Source organism: Pteronotus mesoamericanus, unplaced genomic scaffold (assembly GCF_021234165.1).
Source record: "Pteronotus mesoamericanus isolate MK-2021 breed Mesoamerican mustached bat unplaced genomic scaffold, CSHL_Meso_final contig_182, whole genome shotgun sequence".
In the NCBI taxonomy this organism is placed as follows: Eukaryota; Metazoa; Chordata; class Mammalia; order Chiroptera; family Mormoopidae; genus Pteronotus; species Pteronotus mesoamericanus.
In genome coordinates, this window is record NW_026555078.1 from 26,467,965 (window position 1) to 26,488,933 (window position 20,969).

A 20,969-nucleotide genomic window follows, 5' to 3' on the forward strand; every position below is an offset into this window, starting at 1 on the left:
ACTTTTCTCATTGTATTATAATTGTCTCTTTACATGCCTGCCTCCCCATACTGCATAGTCAGTCAGTCCTCCAATGCAAATACAGTGTCTTATGTATCTTCCTAGTTCCATGGGGCTAAATGCAGTGGTGTGCCCCACAGTAAAAACTCAGAGAGTGCCTATTGAATGACTAATGTTACCTGAGGTCACTAAAATTTAATACATAAAGAAGACATTACATTATTATGGAAAACAACTGATGTAGAAAGTGTCAGTTGTTCCTGAAGCTCTTGTTAGATATTCCTTTCCTCTTCCAAGATGAAATTTTTTGGAAAGCTAGGTGAGCTGATTGCTATTGCCTATAGGAATTCAAAGGAGCATGAACCGCCCCCCCCCAACAGAGATACTAAGTATGTGAGATGACATATACAGTTAAAGGAAAAGATACGGAAAGCATAATTCGATTAATGGTCTTTACATTTATGATGGGCTTGTCTTCTACACAGGAAAGTAACCAAGTTTTCACTGATACTGAGCTCCAAATAAAAGGAATAATCAGAGTATTATTTTAAGCTTTCAGTAATTTTTTAAAGGTTAAAATGAAATTAGTGTAGGATAGAAAACTATTTTATATTAAAACATTATTCAGTATAACTTAGACTTCAGCTTGAGGGATTGAAAGCCTAGCAAAGGAAATCATTTCTGATTACAAAAAGTAGTTTACCAAGGGGATTGGGAGAAGGTTCTAAGTGAGTTTGCACATGCATCTTTAGAGTGGGTGATACTGACTTCTGTAACCACATCTTACTTGATGATGATCTGACTAACTATGATGATAATGTCCATTTTAATCTGGGTCTTTAATTGCCCTCTCTGAAAGCTATCAGCAATAAAAGCTCTCTAACCCTGGCTCTTCCAAAGGATGCCTAAAGCTTTTATTCTGTTGTTGCCCTAAGCAGGCTTCAGGAGTCAAAAGCCAGAATGCAAGGGCTGCCAGCAAAATGATGCACCCACTTTGCCAGCGTTGACATTTGCAGTTGTCTAAGCCCTCCAGTAGGCTAGTGAATACACTTTTAACTTCCTGGACATATATTAATTTGTAAAATAAAAAAAAAATTCAAGAGTAGGGAAAAAACACATTAAAAGTGATGTTACATCAGCCAGTGACAGCATATGAAGTCGCAAGGGTCGTTTTGCTGATTTTGTTTTTTTATAACTGGTTTCTGTAAATCCACTTCCAATGTCTAATAAAGTACATTATCCTGAATTTTCATTTAGTTATTAAAAATTCTAAAACAGAGACTACACAAAAATTAATGTTAATGCCCTATTTTAGGTGGCATTTGGGTGCAGTTATATTTCGTGTTTTTCTGAGACTCTTCCTGGCCACCTTGAGACTGTGTTCTTTCTATGGAGAGGAGACCTACACTCCTCTCAAAGCTTCACTACGTGCTACTGTATCCTAATAGTCCATGTGCTCATCAGTCCATCTCATTGTATTTTTTGGTCCTTGAGAGCAGAGCTGTGTCCTTTAACTTATCCTTTGAGATAAGTGTATTGGTACAGTGTGTTGCAGACTTTTCATAGTCAATAAATATTTGTTGCATGACTTTTTCTGAAATAGCTGCTTTCTCCTTTCTACTCACTTATTTCTTTCACTTTCTTCAGGTTCTCTCCATCTGCCCCAAGGACATGAGAGCTGATATCTGTGTTCATCTAAACCGGAAGGTTTTTAATGAACATCCTGCTTTTCGATTGGCCAGCGATGGGTGTCTGCGCGCCTTGGCGGTAGAGTTCCAAACTATTCACTGTGCTCCCGGGGACCTCATTTACCATGCTGGAGAAAGCGTGGATGCCCTCTGCTTTGTGGTGTCAGGATCCTTGGAAGTCATCCAGGATGATGAGGTGGTGGCTATTTTAGGTACTGTGAACTTTCCTAATGTAGTAGCAAATGTGTAACAGTTTTAGAGATTTTCGCTTCTCGGGTTTCTTAAGAGAAATTCCCTTTGCTTGCTGACTTCAGAAATTGGGTCACTAATGAGATGATGAATCTTAATGAAAACTAGTAATGCTATTTTAGCAAGGAGGATTAGTATCCGTCACAGCTCACGGGGCTGCATGAGGGTTTGATTAAACTTTCTTTGGCAACAATAGGATAGTACCTTTTACACTAGAGCTGATCATAGCCTAATGTGACTGTAACTCCACGTTGACAAGTTGAAAATGGCTTGGGGAATGACTGTCAGGTTAGTAATCTAGGATGTTAGTTTTAGAGGGGCAACAGAACCCAATTCAACACTTTCCTCTAAAGATGAGCAAAGGGAGGCCCCAAAAAGTTTAGTCTCTTGCCTAGCTAGTTAGTAAATGAGTTAGAGCTTGAATTCAGATCATTTACTCTAAATCCTTTTACCGTATCACAGTGGACCTAAGTGGTAGGCTGAAAGTGATGAGGAAATAAATTAATTTTACCCATTATATTGGAGTAATCACGATGTAAATAAATTTAGGCTTTTAAAGCTGGTTCTGTCCATTCACAAACCAGGAAAATTATCTGGCTAATAAATTTATTCTAAAATTCAGAGACCTGGTAGTTAGTTGTACTTGCAAAAAAGGCAGTGACAATACATATAAATGACAATTTAAAAAAAAATTCACATGTGTGGGGACAGTGTAATATATATATATATAAATAAATAAAATACTAAATGATATTATAGATTATTTTTGCTCAAATATCAGCAGCAGGTTCATGAAGCCCGCATAGATATAAAAGGAAGCAATAATGAGGTCAGAGGAGAATCAACCGTGTTTTTTCCTCAAGTAAAATAAGTTAGAATTGCAGGTTGTCAACTCCATTTTGATCACATTTTCTTGGCTTGTGTCTCATGAAAAATGAGCTCAATTTTAAACTATTGGATTTTTTAGCTTCCGAGGTCAACGTAGCATAGCTTGAATGCCAGTTACTCTTGTAAGTACAAGATTGACTGATGTATTTTAGCAACTGAAAAAGCAAAAGCCAGCACAAAAAACGGAGAACTGATTTCAAAAAGCACTACTGCCTGGCAAAGACAGAAATGAGAATTGAGAAACAGACCCCTCATAGGAAAACAGATTCTATAAAATTTGTAAGATCTAGAGAAAATGTTTCAGGGTGGCAAATGACTGAACACTATTGTTTGTAACCCTTTTCTTATCTCTTTAGAAGTAATATTATACTTACCATTAAATTTCAACTAGTAACTATTTTTATTTTTTGCAAGAAAAATTCACACAGCATTTTAGAGTCAGGACTGTGTGTTTAATGTTACTTGGTGCTTGTTCTGCTTTGTTTCCTGGAGTACAAAGGAGTTGTATGTAATCTTTCATAAAAAGTATACATTTTGTTAGAACAATCCTTTGTAGCATATATATACTACAACCACTCTTGCTTACTTAAAGTAAAGAATAAAACACAAGCCCCGAACAGGGGTATTTTCTTCCTGCAGATTCATGTCGATGGTGGTTGGGAGAACAGATATCAAATGTATTTCAGTAAAGTGAGGACCATTGTGATAAATTACCTCAGCTGTGTACTCATTGCCGTTTGCTTTGCCCCATATTCTTCATTACAGTTTCACCTTGGTAACTTCTTTCCTAATTTAAAAAAAAATGGAGAAAGCCCTGAGTACAGTGCTGGGTCTGCTAAGCTGCAATCATTTGCTCAGTGAGAGAGATAAAATGCATTTTCTTTTCCTTTTAAAATAAAATGGTAGCTGGTCAGAATCAGTGACACGGTAAAAATGAACAGGGGGCCTCTGAGTATTGGACCAATCTCATCACCTATCTGTCACATTTTATTTCCTTGAGTGTGTGCTTTTTGTTTATTCTCTTCAAAAATCTTGGGATTCAGAGACTTTTCATCTCTGGGCTTAATGAGTCAAATTATATGTACACCTACCTCTCTGGCAACCTTTTGTTTGTTTTTTTCATGGACCTCTAACAAACATTAGTTCCTCCAAAAAGCAGTCAGAAGGTTTTGGTTTTTTTAAAAAATATTTTGACCCGGAAGTGATCTCCCCAGACAGAAGTAAGCAGGACTGGTAGTGGGGGGCACCATGCTGGCAGAGGTACAAATGGGCTGGCGGGGTTCCTTAAGTGCCATGAGACCTAGCAAAGTCCCTGTACTTTACCAGTCTGTGATTTGGATGATCTAGGAAGTGACAGATGCAGAGACAAATGTAGCGAACTCGTCCTGGTGGTGAGCTTTCCTGCAGTCTGGGTTTAGAGGAGAGGCATCTGAGAAGATTGTATACTAGGATTGTGGACTCCTGCTGACTGCGTGCAGGAGACCAGCATGATGCTGCACGAGAGAGATGACTGCACTTCATGCCCCCAGAGAGTGTGCCTGTCATGGCCCAGACCCACATTTGTGTTCACACCATTTGCAGGTTCTATCTTCCAGGCAGCTGAAGCTGGGTGCCTGCTGCTGCCTGTGCTTCACTTGAAGGGCCTGGAACCCCCTAGAAGGGCCTTTCCTAACTGAGCCAGCATCTCGATTTGCAAATCATCACACTGACTCCATTTTGTGACTTCTTAGTGTGGTTTCCATTGAGAATGTATGTTTTCAGACTTTTCTAAATTAGAAATACTTGATTTTATGATTAAAAGTTAGGGGAGTGGTTTCTTTAATACTCAAGGTTGCTTAATGTTTTAAGAAAGGGAGAGGAAAATAGTTACTCATGACATTTTGATGATGTCCACTCTTTTCCAGCTCTTCCTGTTTTTCTGCTTCTCCTTCCTCCCCCTCCTCTCCCCTTCCCCCTCTTTCCCCTCCTCTCCCCTCCCCTCCCTTCCCCTCCTCCTTTTTCTCTTCCTCCTCCTCCTTCTTCCAATTTTTTATGGTGGTTTATTTTTGGAATAATAACAGATTTAGGGAAAAGTTCCAAAAATTATCAGGGTTCAAAGTTTGATAAATACCTTTAGGTTTTCTACCTTATTCAATTGATTATCTCTTCTATATCTGTCTTATTTTTTCCTCTTCTTGAACTATCCTTGAACAGAGAGTGGCATATTAAAGTATCTTATTATTAATGTGCTTTATCTATGTCTCCTTGCACCTCCTGTAGTTTGTGCTTTACAGTCATTGTTGCTGTGTTATTTGGTGCACCGATATTCATAACTGTTATATTTTCATTGTGAATTGTGGCTTTGAACATTGAAATATGTCATTTTTCATCTTGTCTAATGATTTTTTGCCTTGTAAGGATTAAATACAAATAGTATCCCTCACATCTGAGTACACTTGGAAAAATGAGAACTTGTCTACTTTGATCTGATAGGAGAAATAAGCAGGCCTTGCTCTCTCTTAATACTGATTCCTTTGTCAGTTGAAAGGTAGAGAAGGGAGGTCATTTTAAAGTTAATTAAGATCTTTGAATTCAAGAAACAGGTGCAGTTTCATCCTTTTGGATCCTTGCCTCTAAATAATCTCTTGGGAGGCACATAATTCTTTAGTGTGTCAAAACCCTAAGGTGTTCAATGAATAAGTTCTGAAGCATAACTAATTAATGGGAAGATTAAAAATGTAGTCAACAAATACCTTCTTCTTTCTTTTTTTTTAACACTGAAGGATGACTTCAAGATGGTTTTCTTAATAGGACATATGAAGATAATTGCAGTTCATGTCTTTTTTCAACTTGAAGTTCTTTCAGATCTTCCACCTCCACTTCTTTTGACCTTCCCATTTTTTATGAAACACAAAGAATTCTAAATTAAGTTCATGATGCATGCATAATATTTCATATTCTTTAATATCTTCTTGCTTTTTAGTTCCTACCCTATAATTACCTAATGTGAACAGATTTATCAGTGTGGCTAAAATAGCCTGGTTACTTCCAAGTGACTCAACAAAACATACTGTACCTTTTAGAGACTATAAAAATGGCATTTCCCTATTAACAATATTTCTACTTCTAAGATATTTGTTTTGTTGTATTCACAGTTTGTCTTTGCTGTGTTTACTGATTATTAGAATCATATGATTGGAATCATACATCCTTTTTTTCCAGTGAGTGTGATAGTGCCTTTATTTATTCATTTATTTATAATTTTTAAATTGTTGTTCAATTACAATTGAACAACAATTTCCCCCCATTACTCTCCCCTTCCCTACCCATCCCCCTCCCACGTTCAATCCTCCCCTCTCTGTTGCCTTTGTCCGTGGGTCCTTTATAGTGTTCCTTGATTTGACCCTTCCTCTTCTTCCCCCATTATTCCCCTTCCCTCCACTCTTGTCACTGTCAATTTGTTCTTTATTTCCATGTCTCTGGTCCTATTTTGCTCACTTGTTTGTTTTGCTGATTATTTAAGACTATCTATATCTAAATATTTTGATTGTAACTTCAAATTCCCAAGAAAACTATGCTTGTTTATGTACATTTTGGATAGAGGGGTTAGTTGTTGCTATGGGTTTGGGAGAAGGGGGATAGTGAGGAAGGGAAATACAGAATTAAATGAACTCCATAGTGTAAAAAAGGTAATTTCTAGTGTCTAGCTTAAGATTCTGTTTTAATTAGAATCAGTCCATGTCTTATAAATATTGGTGCATTATCAAGGAAAACTTATAAATTATGGCTCTCAGAATTAAAAGGCTGCTTATTTTTATTCCAAAAGAAAAAAACCTGAGATGTGAATGAATAATATTTTGCTATTTTGAGAACCTGTGAAAATGTGACTTTTATTCTGTGCTTGAGATTTCTTCCTGCGTGCCTGCTATTAGATGTCAAGTGCTTCACACTTTAAGTACTTGAGAATTTTTCCCAAGCCCAAGATTATTTTTTTCATCTACATTTCTGTCTTTTGAGATACTGAACTATGAACCAGGTAGGTTTGCTCTATATATTATGATGATGAACTTAGTTAATTCAGACATTTTTAAAGGGCAAAATTTATAATATTTTTTGGTTAAAAATACATACTTGTCTTGTTTTAAACTTTCCAAGTTGTGATTATAACATCATTTATCCATGTTCAAATGATACACTATAGAGTTCCTCAGCCTGCAGGTTAAACTCAAACACAACTTTCTTCGTGTGGCCTTTCCTGATTCCCCTAAAATCCAAAACAGTGTGTGCATGTGTGAGTATGCTTTGCCTATCCCGGTCCTATAGAACTTCTCTCCCTGTATTTTGTAAATTTTATTGCATCTCTCTTACTGACAAAATTAAATACTCTTAGGAGTAGGAATTTTGTTTCTTGAATGTCTCTATCCCCACGCTGCACAAAGCACACGCTCCAGCTTAAGGTTAGCATTAGGACACTGGATGCATTAATTAGGTGGGGTGAATAGGGCAGTTACCCTTTTTCTCATATGTGAAAGTTATGTGACTTAGTTATAATATGAATTTTATTATAGACATCAACTCCAAATGCTTTCCTAGGAAAAGAAAACAGAAAAATTTCAAGATATAACTGTTTTTCAATTTAATCTTTTTCTTGGATTTTTTAATAACATGCTATAACTTTCTTGATTTGGGCACATGTTTGGGTTTCTATGTATAACCAATGTGCTCTTAATACTAATAGTGCCAAACTCAGTATTGCCACCCCATGTAATCTACCTTCTTAAAGGTGGTTACCAACATTTCTTACCAATATAAGAATACTCTCTATTTTTTTAAACTACTTAGTAAGAGTTAGCTGGCTCACTCTGTGTGTGTGTAAATAAAAATATGTAAGTTGTCAGTGTTTATTTTTAGTAGAAAAGAATTATTTACCTATCTAAAAGTGTCTACAAGTTTGTGTTCAGTATACCTGTAATTTTTCAACAGAATGACTTCAGATATTGACTACTGAAGACTGGCAGGCATCCATTCTAAATGTTTTAAAAGATTCTATTCTAATACCCCTATATAATTCCTTAATTTTAATATTTATCACCTTGTTATTTCTGTTCTTTTCCTTGAAAAGGTTACTTTATGACATTTGCTGTTTGTAAATACTCAAAGCTCTTAAAATTGTATAATTTAAAAACTCATAGTTCATTTATAAATGAATATATTATGTGCATATATATTCATAATAAAGTTCATGAGCCTACTGCAATAATCAATTATAGTGAAGGGCTGCCTAATAAACAAAATGGATTAAGTCCATTCCAAAGAAGAATCATCAAATAGAACAATCTCTGTACTACCACATACATCTCCAGGAAACCACCTAAGTAAACTCCAAATGCTAAATTTTTAGAGATTTGCTGGTTATATTAGATAGCTGTACACATTGATGAATAACTGAGAATTTGTATGCATTTATTTATTCCATGTCATTAACTTACCAAATAAAGTGCTTAACATTTTTAAAAACACTTGCTGTAAAACCAGTACCTCAGGAGACCATAATCCCCAAGCATGCCATAATCTGTAGTACTCCTTTAATTATGGTGTAATACTGTCTCCATCTTGCCTTTAAATTTTTCATTTCCTACCCTATGAAACTTTTGCATTTGCTTCTATTTTACAATCCTGTTTTCTGTGGTTTAGAAGGCAAATACTTCATAGGACTTAATACAGAGACCTGAGAAAATATAAATAGACCAAACAACAACTTTCATGTTGAGTGTGAGCTTTTCTACTAATTTTAGGGCTTGGAGGGAAGTTTAATTTTCTCAGGCTCTAAAATGTTTATATCTAAACTACTTGCAGCCAGTGGGAGCTGACCTAAAAACTAGCATCAGCTATTCTACACTCATCAAGATGAACAGGAGTTCCCAGCTCTGCAAGTGTACAAAACCTTTGTGATGAAGAGAAAGGTACTTCTTTGTTGGACATTCCATGCATAATCCCATATCTCCAAAAGCTATGATTTCTGCAGACCACTCAGTGTAAATGTGCACAATATTCCTTGAAGAAGAACATTAGCCAGCTCTACTATGGCTGATAAATTAATTAATTGATGTACACAACATCCATCTTCCCAAAAGAGCCATCAGCATTGATTGTGAATTGAGTAACTATTAGGTGATGGAGAAAACTGGATAAAGCACTTTGAAATGGTTGATTAATGTCCAGTTGATGTACTGTGTGACTTAATGGAAATTCTGTGCTATAAAACAATTAGTATTACTGATTATGTAATGTCAGTTCTGATGTTGGGAGCAGAATTATCCACATTTGTTAATTTTGCTGTGCTTTCCTGTCAGCTTTATTAGGGGGGAGATGAATTGAGGAGATAAGTTTTACTTTGGTTGAGTCAGTTAACTTTTCTGTTACTTTTCAACATTGTAATGGAATTTGAAATTGAGGCCCTAGATTTTTTCCCCCCAGGTGTAACATTTATGTATGTAATTAATTTTTTTATTGTTTAAATACATTTGTCTCCATTTTCCCACCACCACCTTCCTTTGCCCCACCCACTCCCACCTCCCTCCCTCAGTCCTTCCCCACTTTGACTGTGTCCATGGGTCCTTTATACATGTTCCTTGAATTGACCCTTCCTGTTCTTTAAGGAGGGAGGAGGGTAACGGGTAGGCCCTAGATTTTAAAGTCCTTTTTCTCCTTCTGACAATGAGATACTGACAAATTATTACCTTGAAAATCTAATCTGATGATTTTGAGTTCGCTTAATATAGAATTATAGATATAGTTTTAGTTTTAGTTTATCCTGTTCCGTTTAGAGTCAAAGGAACAGATGATGATTCAGGTAGCTCAATAACCTGACCTAAGCTACACCTGACCTGTTAGTTTTAGAGCATCAATCCGAATGTTAATGTTACATTTCCTAATTTGTCTCCCCTTCTCTCCTTTTCTCACGTGTATTTTTTTTTTCAATAAACATTTATTGAGCTCTACTGTTCTATGCATTGAGGTTAATGGCGGTAGTCAAAACAGAGAAAATTCCCTGCCCTCATGAGTTTATATTATATTACAGTTTAGTTCTGTTCTTTCTGCATCATGGGTTTTTTATTTCTCCAGGATACTAAAAATATATGTAATTTAAATTTCAAATTTTTGATAAAAATATGGCAAGGATTTTAATTTCATCAGCTAGGTAAATTGAAATATGTAGCAGACATTTAAATGCTTCCATAATTAAAATGGCAAGGGGAAATTTATCTATATATTGAGTATATTTTATTATTGATGATGCACTTATCATCAATGAATATTTATTTGATATACATAGATTTATGCACATATCTTATTAATTTAGTTTTATTTAAAAGTATAAGGAAAGATACCTGTGAAAATAATTTGCTATTTTTAAATTAGGCAGATTCAGATTCATTTGAGAAAAATTTGATAAAGTATATAGTAGTAAGAAGAAAAACAATAAAAGCACTCTTTGAAGCCAAGTACTGTAATTATTTAAATGCATTCTCTTTTAGTCTTTTATCCTTTTTGCTTTTTAACATACTTTATTATCAATTGACATACTAATAATACTTTGTAATATACTATATGGAAGAACAAAAAAATGCAATATACTTCGTTTTATCAAGATTATTTTTCTTTGAGAAAACGAAAGATAGACATTTCATGGACAATTCATTTAGTCTTGCAGTTTCACTTTCATTTTTATGTACTTATTATAGCTGTGACCATAGTATATTTTTCTTTATATCTTTATTTTTTTATGTAACATTAGAAGATAAACATTTTTAAATGTTATTTCAAAAACTAGTTTTAATTCTGTATGAATTGATAATAGGTAGGTAGACAAATTTCCATTGCTGGACATTTATTTATGCCAATCTACAATGAGTATTACAGGTATTGATTCTAATTCTTTTGACTGTTTCTCAGAAGTCGAATTACTAAGTCAAAAGCATTGATTATTATTAAAGTTACTATACATGAAAATCAAGTAGTCGAAAATTAATGAGCACTTACAAATGGGTCCGAGGTTGTATCGGGAATGATAACTTGAAAAGTGGGCACAGAAATGAAACAGAAAGAAATGTAACCCTTTCTCTGTCTCTTCAGAAAAAAACCCACTGTAGAAAGAGTAACAATGACCATAGAGGAAAAGAAACAAGAAGTAGATCAAAGATGCCCTTTAAAAGCCCTGTTATTTTCATAGCACCAGGGACTGTGATAATACAGGGTCTGACACGAATAATGCCCCTTTTTATTACAAAATCATAAGTATGTGATTCTGTAACAACACTATCACTTCAAGCACACCATATGACATTTTAGTGGAAATGTTCAAATTAAACTATAAAATTATTATTACCCCATATTATTACCCTACCAACCACACTCAAGGAGGCCTTATTCTGCTGGACCTTGTATAACAGTTGATCTCTTCTGTTATAAAAAATTATACATGTAAAGTATAAGGCTAAATAAAATCTATCCCTTATTCCATAAAGCAGAGAAAGAATCTACCATTTTAATGCATTTGCTTTGTGTGTACGCATATGTGTTTCTGACAGGTGAGATAAGGTGCATAAAGTGAGATCATATGTATATGATTTAGTATCCTGCTTTTATTATTTTACATAACATGAACATTTCTGTCACTTTTTTCCACTTTATTTAGTGGCTGCATAATACTCCATAACTTATCTATTCATTTATATTTGTCTTATTTCTACCTTTTTTTGATGTTATAAATATTATTTCAGTGAACATTGTATAGGTACTTTTAATAATGTACTTAGAATAAATATGTATAATTTGGAATTACTAATTTAAAGAGAATGTCATTTCTGAAATTTATCTGTATAAGGAAGTAGGATTTGTCCTTTAAATTTTTATAGCCAAAGCTTCCTTTAGGTTATTGCAATGGTTTGTAGCCTTAGGCACTTTACTTGGGTACCAGGTCTCTAATTATTCTTTTTTGGACAAAGGTATGGTTGTCAGACAGGTAGTTGAATTATTGGTGTCACTAACTAAAAGGAATATTTGAAGGTCCAGAAACAAATGAGATTACTCAAGATTAATTAAATATCCATTATGGTTAGTTCATGCTGACCATACGATTATATGGTGGTTTTAATCACCTCACCTATAATGTGAGTGTTTTCTTTTACTATCCCAGAGTGCCTTGTGGTTCTCTAAGGATTTTCAAACTGCTTGTGTGGGCAAAGAATCTGTAATCTCTCTCATCCAACCTTTCTTCTTTCTCGGTTTTCCCCTCCTATCCTCTCCTTTTCCTCCCCTCCCCTCCCTCTCTTCCCTTCCCTTCCCTCCCCTCCCCTCCCCTCCCCTTCTCTCTGTCTCTTTCTCTCTCTCTCTCACTTGTGCACACACATGCGCGCGCGCGCGCGCGCACACACACACACACACACACACACTTCTCTGGTTACATGTTATTTTTTTCTCTGGTGGTCTCACTGACCTGAAGTATTATGTCTTTAATCTTCCTTTATTCCCCTGTCAGTTCTGACTTTAATCTTCATGATGAGAGCAGATATTTGCTCATCTCTGTGGTTAGAGTCCGCAAAGAAGTCCTTGGCACAGTGCCTGTAGGAAGGGTTCCCACCTACATATGCCAGGGGCCACATGGAACTGCCTCAACAGAAAGGGCAACTAAGTCCTCTTGATTTGGGATGGTGAGCCATTGAGATGAGGTCGCCAACTGGAATGTCTCTGTGCAGCGAATAGATTTCTATGTGGTCGCTAGAATTTTAGGAAGATATCTACATTTAACCACAGTAGATGTAGTCTTTGTGGAACTGTTTAGGCATAACAAACCTGGGTCTCCGTGTTTTACCCAGCTCAGCTCCTTAGCCTCCGTGACTGTGGCTGGGGAGCTCCCTGAGGACTTGCGTAAGGTTTGGCTTGGCGGTGAGGGAAGAGCGTCTTTGGGGAATAAGTCATGGTGGCTTTTAGTCTGCCTGGAGCACAAGCCTTAGTTGCTGAATAATATGTTTAAAATATGTTGAATCAGTTCCAGATTTATAAAGGCTGTAACAGTAGATCTTGTATATTACATTTTACTGTCATCTCTACCAGAATGAGCAGAAGAGGGGTTGAAACTCAGAAGTCTCCTTTGCTTCTTCTGGTCACAATGGGAAAAGTTAAAGTGGCAGAAAATAATGAAACTATTTGTTAAAATGAGGTTTTTGGCTTTTCCATCTGATTTCATTTATTCATATCACTCCAGATTTCCATCAAGAAGTGAATTCAAGGTGGTATTGTTTTATGTATCATATAAAAGTGTTGTAAATTGTTATATGTTGTATATTGTTAACTGGGGATATATATTCAAGCTCAAAATTATGCTAGGAGATCAATACCATGTATGAAACTGAGTAAAAATAGGATAGAAATCAGTGTGGACACTTGAATACATATCTTATGCTGTTTTCCAGGAAAAGGCGATGTATTTGGAGACATCTTCTGGAAGGAAACCAGCCTTGCTCATGCATGTGCCAATGTCCGAGCACTGACTTACTGTGATCTCCACATCATCAAGCGAGAAGCCTTGCTCAAAGTCCTGGACTTTTATACGGCTTTTGCAAACTCATTCTCAAGGAATCTCACCCTTACTTGCAATCTAAGGAAACGGGTATGTTGTCTGGATCCACTTCCCCTTATAATATCCAGAGGCTTAATATGTCATGCTCTATTATTAGTGGAGGATTAGGAAAGTTATTTCATTTTGCAGTAATGTGAAGTGACACAATTTTTCCCTTTATTTATCTGTGTGCTGTAGTTAGCCTTTTAAGGGAGGAAAAGCTCCTGAGTACATGGATAAAGATTTGAATCATTACAGTTTAAGATGGAAAATGAAAAACAGGCTTGAGGAAAAACAAGCAAGCTATACTATATTATAATTAGTTCTTGGGGTTTATAATACTGCCACAACATCAATATTCGTGTCTCTTTGTTATGTGGATTTCTTTAAGCTGGTAAGGTTAATCAAACGGTTTACCTATTTTATTTTCCTGATTCACTTTAAAACTTCCTTCTCATTTAGTAATCAATTCACAAAGCTTATTCCCCAATAACTCTTTCCAAGCACACTGTCTCAAAAAACAATTAGCCACACTGACATATCCTACAAATACATATAGGAATTCTTTACTTTGCCCTCTGCTGCAAATATAATCTTCATTGCCATTTTCTTTTTTTATCATGATGTAATACAGATTTAATTTGCATAAAGAAATCTCATAGCTCTGGTTTATAGGTCATTGGACATTGGCTAAGGCTGTTTTATTGCCGAGAATGAAATACACATTTGGATAACTGCATAGAGGGAATTTCATGTAAAATGATTGCCTGTCTCCTATCATGAAGTATTTTGAAATAACAAGCCTTCCCTTCCACTAACCCCATGAAACAGAGCCCACCATATAGTTAACATGGAAGAAAAAAGTCAAGCCAAGAGACAAATTAACATTTCTGCTGTAGGCACAGAGAAATGAACATAAGTAAATCAATGTAATTCCCTACTTAGGGTTCTAAAAGAGGCTAAGACTGAAGAAATCATATTCTTCCAATCTGTGTCACAATATTTGTTCTGTATCTGAACAGCATTTTCAGTCTATATTTTTGGTAACCAATAGTTATTGAGCATCCACAGCCTGCAATACAAAATGTGAAGAACTCTTGAGAGCATACAGATTAAATACAGAGTCCTTACGTCAAGGAGCTATAGTCAAGTGTGAACATTATGTGAAACACAATATGTAAAACATGTATTTGTACAAGTGATTGAAAGTTAAGGTAATGATAAGTGTGGAATAGGGTTGCCAAATATAGACTAAATATGGAACTTTCTTGCTTACTCATTAGGGATTCTGAGTTCCTTTCAATATTAAGCAAAACTATGTTTCCTTTAGTTTATGCTCTACCTTCTCCAATGACAAATTTCTTTTCCACAAGCCAGTCTATTAGGTATTTGAAGCTCTCATATATTTTTCCAATCTAAATTTTGCCAGTTCTTTTCACATACTGTATGATTACCAAAATCCCTATTTGTTACAGTCCTCAGTACAGATCTTACCTGTCACTATCCCCCTCAAAGCATGTTGTTTATGCAGAATATCATCTTATGTTTATAATATTCCTGTGGGGAAAAAAAAGAGCAGTTATTTTCTCTTCAAAACATACAAGGAAACTCAGGCCCAGAGGGATTTATATCAAATCACCAACTTATACATTTGCAATGCAAGGTCTCAAAGACATAATTAAGAATTCACCAGTTGAAAATAAGTTTTCAGAATGAATTCATCACAAAGCTCCATTGCCTCTTGTTTTTCTTTCATACATCTGAGAATATGCACACACATGCATGCACACTCACACCTATGTGTGCACACTCACACATGCACACACACGGGTTATTAGAACTGAGTGCACATACCAGCATGGCTACCACTGAGAGGAAGAGAAGCGAGAGACAAAATGCATGTAGTGTTTTAAAGGGACCCGGGAATGTGCACCTGTCCCTGCAGATGCCAGTGTCTGAGTTACCGCAAATGGCTTCTTCCTGTTCCCTGTTAGAACCTGTGTCAGTTTAAATAATTGTTTTCAGCTTTTCTGAAATCAAGGGGCAATCTTGATGACTTGGGCAAAAATATAGGGACAGGTGTATTGTCAGTCAGTGTCACTTTATTCTCAGAAAAAAGAGGAAACTGTGAGAAAATATACTCCAGTGAGTCATGAGAATAGTTACCATTTTGACAGCCTATTTTATACCCATCCACTTCAACTTATTTTATATATAATTACTAATCTTACTAAATATTAATTACCCACAAACAACAACCCCCTGTATAATCTCTAGTTCATTAATGAGTAGGATAAGTTCTGAGATGGGACACCCAGTTGCTAAATAAACGACGAGTCAGGGTCTGGATTTGAATCCATCTCTGTCTGATTCTAAAACCCATATTCTTTAGATTATACTCAGCTACATTGGCTTGTCCACGTAGCTGACATTTTTTTCCCACAACAATATCCCGCGGACACACTCTCTGCAATTTACAGAGCTTCTAATTCATTCACTCACTCTTAACTTCATTCCCAAATGAGCTATTAATAAAAAATTATTGTGTTCTCATTGCTATTACCGTGAGTGTTCTTGCAACAAACATTTGTTGTGAATTGTATGATTAAAAATAAGCCTTTAGCGTACTACTGATAGCTCCTAGCTGTCATAACCATAATTAAGGACGTGCTTGCTCCTACTAGGCTGGCGGAGCAGACCTGGAGCCCTGGTTTTCAGCCATCATTGATTATGTCCCTGGCCACATGAGCAGATACATGGCCAGGTGAGCAGTTTGTCTTGTGGGAGGTTCTCGGTGGCTGCCTCGGGGAGGAATGTCACAGTGCTTTCGCTGCCTGCCTTCATCCTCATTAAGGAAAAATATGATTTTTGTTATGCCAATATAGCTCTCACTAGACATCCTTCAGCTTCTCTATATAACATTCTAGAACTAAAACTCGTAATTTCATCCAACAACTAGAGCAGGGGTTGGCAAACTTCTGTCAAAGACCAGTAAGTAGATCTGTCAGGGTTTGAGGGGCCATATGATCTCTGTCTCACCTACTCCCCATGCAGTTGCAGTGTGAAAGCAGCTGTCTCAGCTCGGGCTGCCACAACAAAAGACCACAGACTGGGGAGCTTACACAGCAGGAGTTTATTTCTCACAGCTTGCCCCAGCTAAGAGGCCTTCTTCTGGAATGCCAAAATGGTGTTTATTAACTTAAGAGCCAACTCATGTATGAGTCTGAGAAGGCAAGCGGCACACCCAGCACGGGTTATAGCTACATCTTAAAGGATTCTAATTAGTCTTTTAAAGAGCTTTTTGCATTTCTGCTCACTCTGCCTAGTTGTTATACAGTGACGTTTACTCTTTGTGTAAAGGAGTTAACATGGCAGGCATGACAGCTATACTTTGAAAGACCTGCTTATAAAGTGGGCCCTTGGCTAGCATCTGAGAACTTGAATTTCAAGAGGGTTCCCATGATTCATAAGAGTGGCTCACTGTCCCCACATTATTTATTCAAACAGCGTGGTTTATGCTAGACATTTACTTTACTTGTGGGAGTCTGGAATTGTGGTACATGCCAGGCAGAGGATACATATGTGACCAGCTTCCAACAAAAATGCCGGGCACCGATTTCCAAATAGCATCCCTGCCGGCAGCAGTTCACAGGTGTTGCCACAGCTTGTTGCTGAAGGAATTAGGGAGGGGACCTTTGGAGGCTTGTGCTTAGCTTTCCTTGGACTTCGCTCAAGTACCTGTTCCCTCTGCTAAGTTTACTTTGTATCTTTTTGCTGTAGTAAGTCAAAGCCATGACTATATGGTAAATTCTGTGAGTCCTCTTGGCAAATCATCCAACCCGGGGGTGGTTTAAGACCACTAGAGTACTATTTATAAAGATTGATTAGAAATCTGTATTCTCTGAGGTCCTGAAATCTGCAGGCCTTGGGGATTTCACTATAACTTTTTTCCATAAAGATGCTGAAGCCTGACATTATGTTTTATGAGTATAAAAGAATGAAGTATTTTAAAATTGGTGGCCATATTTGTCCATCAGTCTGTCAGGAATATTCCATTTCCTTGATACCTATAATAAAGGCTACATTAACACTGCTGGCAACATTTAATTATTTCTACACAATTCCTTCACTTTCAAAATAACAAGAATATATTTTCCTCCGGATCAACTGTGTAAATAGGATGAGCAAGGAGTTCTGTTTGTTATTTTCTGTACCTCTTCTGGTGAGACATTTTGATAAAGTGTGGCACACAAAGTATTGGCTGGCTCAGTGTATATTCAGTATACATCCATCACTCCCCTACTACGTGACTATGGGGTAATGGAGATAAAAGGCCAAGTGCCTGCTCTCCGGGAGCCTGCAATCTAGTGAGAGAGTCAGGTGAATAATCATCGTAGCGCCAGATACATGCAATGAGAAGGCTACGCTCAGGGCACTGAGGGGGCATAGTGGAGCTGCATCTCTTTCATCCCAGGTGATGGGGAGGGATCCCAGGAGGTGATGTCAACACTGGAGGCAGAGTTTTATTTCAAACAGAGAACTATTCTAGAGCAAGGAAGGATCTTGCAGATTGTGTACTTCAGCTTATTTTCTTTAAAGATGAGACAACTGAGACCCAGAGAATTACATGATTTGCTCAAGTGCACATAGCTAATTAACTTTAGAGGTGGGATTGGAATCCATGGCCTTTGGATCCCATGCTGGCTGTCTGTCTGCTATTTAGCCCAGTTAGAAGCCTTGGATAGAAGATTGTGAGTAAAATGCAATACTGGATTGTGTTCATTTTTAATAGGGAAGAAGGAAGGTATATAGCATGAGTTTGCATGTGATTTATAGATTGATTTTAGTGCTTTTCACACAGTGATTCAAAATAAAACTAAGAGTGGAGCCAAAAAATAAGCCTAGGCAGTGTTCAGAGTCTGGAACAGGACTCGTGGGCTCAGCATGAGCCAGTGTAATGGTGTGGCCACAGCAGGTGTGTCACTTGCATTGTGAAGGTTCTTATTTTAGTAAAAGCACCAACTTACATAGTATTGTTCAAATGGTGTTACTGAATGTGGTAAAATCTTGCTTTGCTGATAATACTGTATTCTGATATACTCTTTGCTATCGTGTCAATACTTTGAAGAACTATACAGGCTCCTGCACCATGTCGTATAAGCATATATAAAAAGAAAATTCTTCCATTCAACAAAACAACTATTCTTTTCAATTTTGTATTTTGTTATTTTGTAGGAGGTTAGCACTTTCACATTAGAAATTATGAAAAAGATACTGATAAGTTTACTGCCGAATATGGCAATCATGAGTACTAAAATTTGTTGATTTTAAAAAAATGGAAGAAATAAAGGAAGAAAGAAAAGAAAAACATGTCTGCAGGTACACCTGGAAAATTCTGAGACCTGATTGACAACAGAAACAGGCATGGCATGAGCTCGTGTTGAGAACAATTCTTTATTAGAAATGACAACTAAGATTATGATATGGCCAATTTCACAAAAACTCAAATATATTGATAACTGAAATTTGAAAAAAAAAAAGATTGAACAATGTCAATACTGGCTAAAATTGTGTAATAAACCGGGCTTCCCTTTTACAGACTGTGTCTGTTGTATTAGTGAGTGTAAACCCCTCTCCTGGGTATGGACAGAGGATTGTTGTGTCTTTTCATGTCATGGTTCTGCTGAATTTGTTGCTGGTGTAATCACATTTTTTTAGCCAAATGGCTTCAGAGGAAATGTTTCTAGTACATCTACTATTGTCATGGAATGGAGCCCAAAGGACGCTGATTGAAAGTGTTGCCAAATTGACATTTGCCCTTTAGTTGTGGTCTCAGAGAAAGGCCTCTCTTGCCTCAGGGGCCTGTTTTGCTTCTGGTTGTAGTCCTTTTCACTGAATATCTCCATGTCCCTTAGTTCAAGACACAAGCTAATCCGGGCTCCTTCAACAATATTCATTTAACCCTTTTATTAGTCTGCTCAGACTTTCATAACAAAATAACTCAGACTGGGTGTTTAAACAGAAATTTTCTCACAGTCTGGAAGGTGCAAATCTAAAATTAAGGTGCAGGCAGGGTTGATGTCTGATGAGAACCCTCTCTTTGGGTTGCAGATTATTGCCTTCTCATTGTAAGCTCTCATAGCCTTTCCTCTGTGCATGCACACAGGGAAAGACAATTAGCTCTCTGGTGCCTCCTCATTTAAGGGCACTAATCTTATTAAATCAGGGCCCTACCCCTTTGACCTCATTTAACCTTAATTGCTTCCTTAAAGACCTCATCTTCAAATACAGCCATGCTGGGGGTTAGGGCTTCAACGTATGTATTTGGTGGGGGAGGACAAAAACATTCAGTCAATAATAACCGTGTTTGTTCTTTGTTTTTAAATTTGAAATCAAAAGAGCTGAAATGGATCCACATAATTGTGGATGTGCAGCAGCATCAGCTTCAGTACTGATTTTTCTAATTTCTGGGCAATGCATAATTATCAACCCTACAAAATGTTCTTGCACTCCTACAGCGATGTAAGAAAAGATTCTGATTTAAACTTAAAAAAGAAATCCTCCCCTAATGATTAATAGAAAATGGAAATTCGAAAAACAGAACAGAGAGGCACTTGCAGCGTCCCTTTTACCCCGTGAGGCCAGAGTCCTTCCCCATAGATGGCACTGATCTTAAGCAGAGAGCAGTTGAATCCAGCTGGCACATTTATAGACAAGTATAGCACCATCCTGTATTTTAATGTTCCAGGAGTAGGAAATAGTGGTTTAGGTTCACTCTTGCATTAGAACAGGCCAGAACTCAGCAACTGTTTTTGTTTCCAGAAAACATTCTTATCATTGTGAATCAAGTGGCACAAAAATGTCTTTATTTTTTTTTTTCCTGTGAGCAATGAAGCATCTGTATAGCAGTCACCTTTTGTGGATAGAAAACATGCTGGAGTTAGCTATCCGATAGGTGGAGAGGACTTGTTTGGTGTCATGTGGTGCAGACAGCACGTGTTTCAGTAGTGGCATCTTTGAAGAAATGATCTAGGAAAGTGATGATGGGAGTTGCAACTTCACTCATTTCTTTTCTTCCCCGCCGACAACCATACTGGTTTATCAGTTAAACAAATGATGGGAGCACACCCATTCCAGAAATCTACAATTTTTTAATCCCACAAAGAAGACATCACTTAAAATATTGTCGGCAGCTGGGACAAATGATCATGTGGTTTCCATAAAACTCCGAAGTATTTGACAGTATCTATGCTTACTTTTCTCATTGCACTGATTGTTGTGGTTTCCTATTTACATTTCTGCTTTTTCACCTAAACAAAGAGCTCCATAAAGTAAATATTTTCCAAAATCTTGTTCTTGCCAATAAGCAGAATAGTGCTTGCCATAATTGAGTGACTGCATCAGTGAATGAATGAAATACATCAGTAAATAGACATGCTGCCCAGCATGGCTTTTATCATCACTGACTAGAATAATCACTGTCCTCCAGAAAAATAAATGATACCTTTGACAACATTGGCAAAAAACCTTATGAAATTTAGGGT

The 20,969-nt window shown here is 36.8% G+C and overlaps 1 protein-coding gene across 1 annotated transcript in view; it reads left to right on the forward strand.

Annotated features, from left to right (window-relative positions):
• KCNH5 (potassium voltage-gated channel subfamily H member 5) overlaps nt 1-20,969 on the forward strand; it is a 244,307-nt gene that overhangs the window by 182,971 nt on the left and 40,367 nt on the right. Inside the window, exons 9-10 of the mRNA XM_054567028.1 lie at nt 1,648-1,900; nt 13,280-13,476. Coding sequence (XP_054423003.1) covers nt 1,648-1,900; nt 13,280-13,476 — 450 coding nt within the window. The remainder of the gene's footprint in view (nt 1-1,647; nt 1,901-13,279; nt 13,477-20,969) is intronic.